General features: G+C 36.6%; 1 protein-coding gene across 2 annotated transcripts in view; it reads right to left on the bottom strand.

The window, feature by feature from the left end:
* DIP2A (disco interacting protein 2 homolog A) overlaps window positions 1-1,475 on the bottom strand; it is a 168,037-nt gene that overhangs the window by 70,936 nt on the left and 95,626 nt on the right. For both annotated transcript variants that reach the window (XM_019523286.1, XM_019523285.1), the window contains one exon: window positions 721-918. In XM_019523286.1, the coding sequence (XP_019378831.1) occupies window positions 721-918 (198 nt within the window). The remainder of the gene's footprint in view (window positions 1-720; window positions 919-1,475) is intronic.

Raw genomic sequence — 1,475 nt, forward strand, 5'->3', positions numbered from 1 at the left:
TCCACCTATAGGTCTTTGGTTATTTAAATACATAGCTCCTCAACCCAATGAGAATACCTAAAGTTCAGAATAACTGAACAGCTTTTCAAAGCCAAACAACTATATTTAACTCCATTAATCTATTCAATGACAACTTAAGTAATGTTGCATAATTGCCTATTCAGATTTCTTGGATACTTTATACATAATATTGGATTTTTATGAAGGGAGAGATCAACATATGCAAGGAGAAACAAAAAATTCTCTCCTAAAAACATCCGACTAATGAATACCTCCAGTTTATGAATGTAACAGATTTCCAGTCCACTAAGCTTCCTTAACATATCTGGATACAGATCTTCTGTTCAACTATCTACCTCGCAAATATGAAGAGTGCACTTTTTAGTCATCTGCTCCTTCCTTCACGCTTAAACCCAATAGAAAGAAGGTTATCTTTCATCTGCTCTTCAGTGAGGAAGTCCAATTACTGCAGCTATTGTTAATGAAAAAACCATTTGATGAAGAACGACTGATTGCTTAATAAATTCTCCTAAGATATTGATTTCATTTGCTCTGCAATATATACAACACTTAGTGGTCTAGCAAGCTATATTCTGAACCTAAACAAGGTTCTCAGGAATGACTGACCATTCTGATTATAGTTCCCCCTAAAGTGAAGTAAACAGCTCATTCCCTAATTACCTTTTCATGTTTAACTAAAACAATTAAGTCAATACTTGCCATATGTAAGTGTATAGATGGGTTTTCCAGTAGTATCCAATGCTGTTAGACAAGGGGCTTTTGGCTGAGTGGTACCCCAGCGCTGCAAAGCTGCCAACAAAGATGGAGGCCAATTGGTTACCACACCTAAAGGTTCACCTTTAAGGACAGCCATCGGAGTTCCTTCAGGCTTTGGCTGATTGGGATCAGGCTGTTGTACTAAAAAAAACAAACAAAACAACAAAAAACACAAAAACCCACCAAGATGATTACAGTTATGAAAAGTTAACTCTTGAAATGCCTGCTCTTTTCACTAGCTTTTCTTTATTCCATTAACTACTCCCATCACCTCACTCTTGACAGGTACACCAGATTCATCGTAACATTTAGAATGATGCTGTTCTAAGGATTTGCTAGCTTCTTCACCAACAGATGAAAGTTTCTATGAAATGTTTGGAAAGCCAAGTCCCCTATTATTCAGAGACTGCCAGGTGATTGGTTAATCTGAACCCCAAATTCTCTCTCTTACTCTGCTATGGAAAAAAGATATTTTGCTAATCTGTTTGCTACCCATCTTGCATCAAGGTAAACAATTGGAGAAGCATTAAACAGCAGTCCCAGTGATCACTTGTACACTCCGTTTTGGGGCAAAAAGTTCTCAATTGGTTGCTGACAAAGAAAGATGTTTAGACATGAATAAGTGTATAAAACACAAGCTATTTGGAATGCTTCTATTTGAAAGGGAAGTTTAGGTTAGATTTTAGGAAAAAATCTCT

This window comes from Gavialis gangeticus, unplaced genomic scaffold (assembly GCF_001723915.1).
Source record: "Gavialis gangeticus isolate Ggan-Ray unplaced genomic scaffold, GavGan_comp1, whole genome shotgun sequence".
Lineage (NCBI taxonomy): Eukaryota > Metazoa > Chordata > Crocodylia > Gavialidae > Gavialis > Gavialis gangeticus.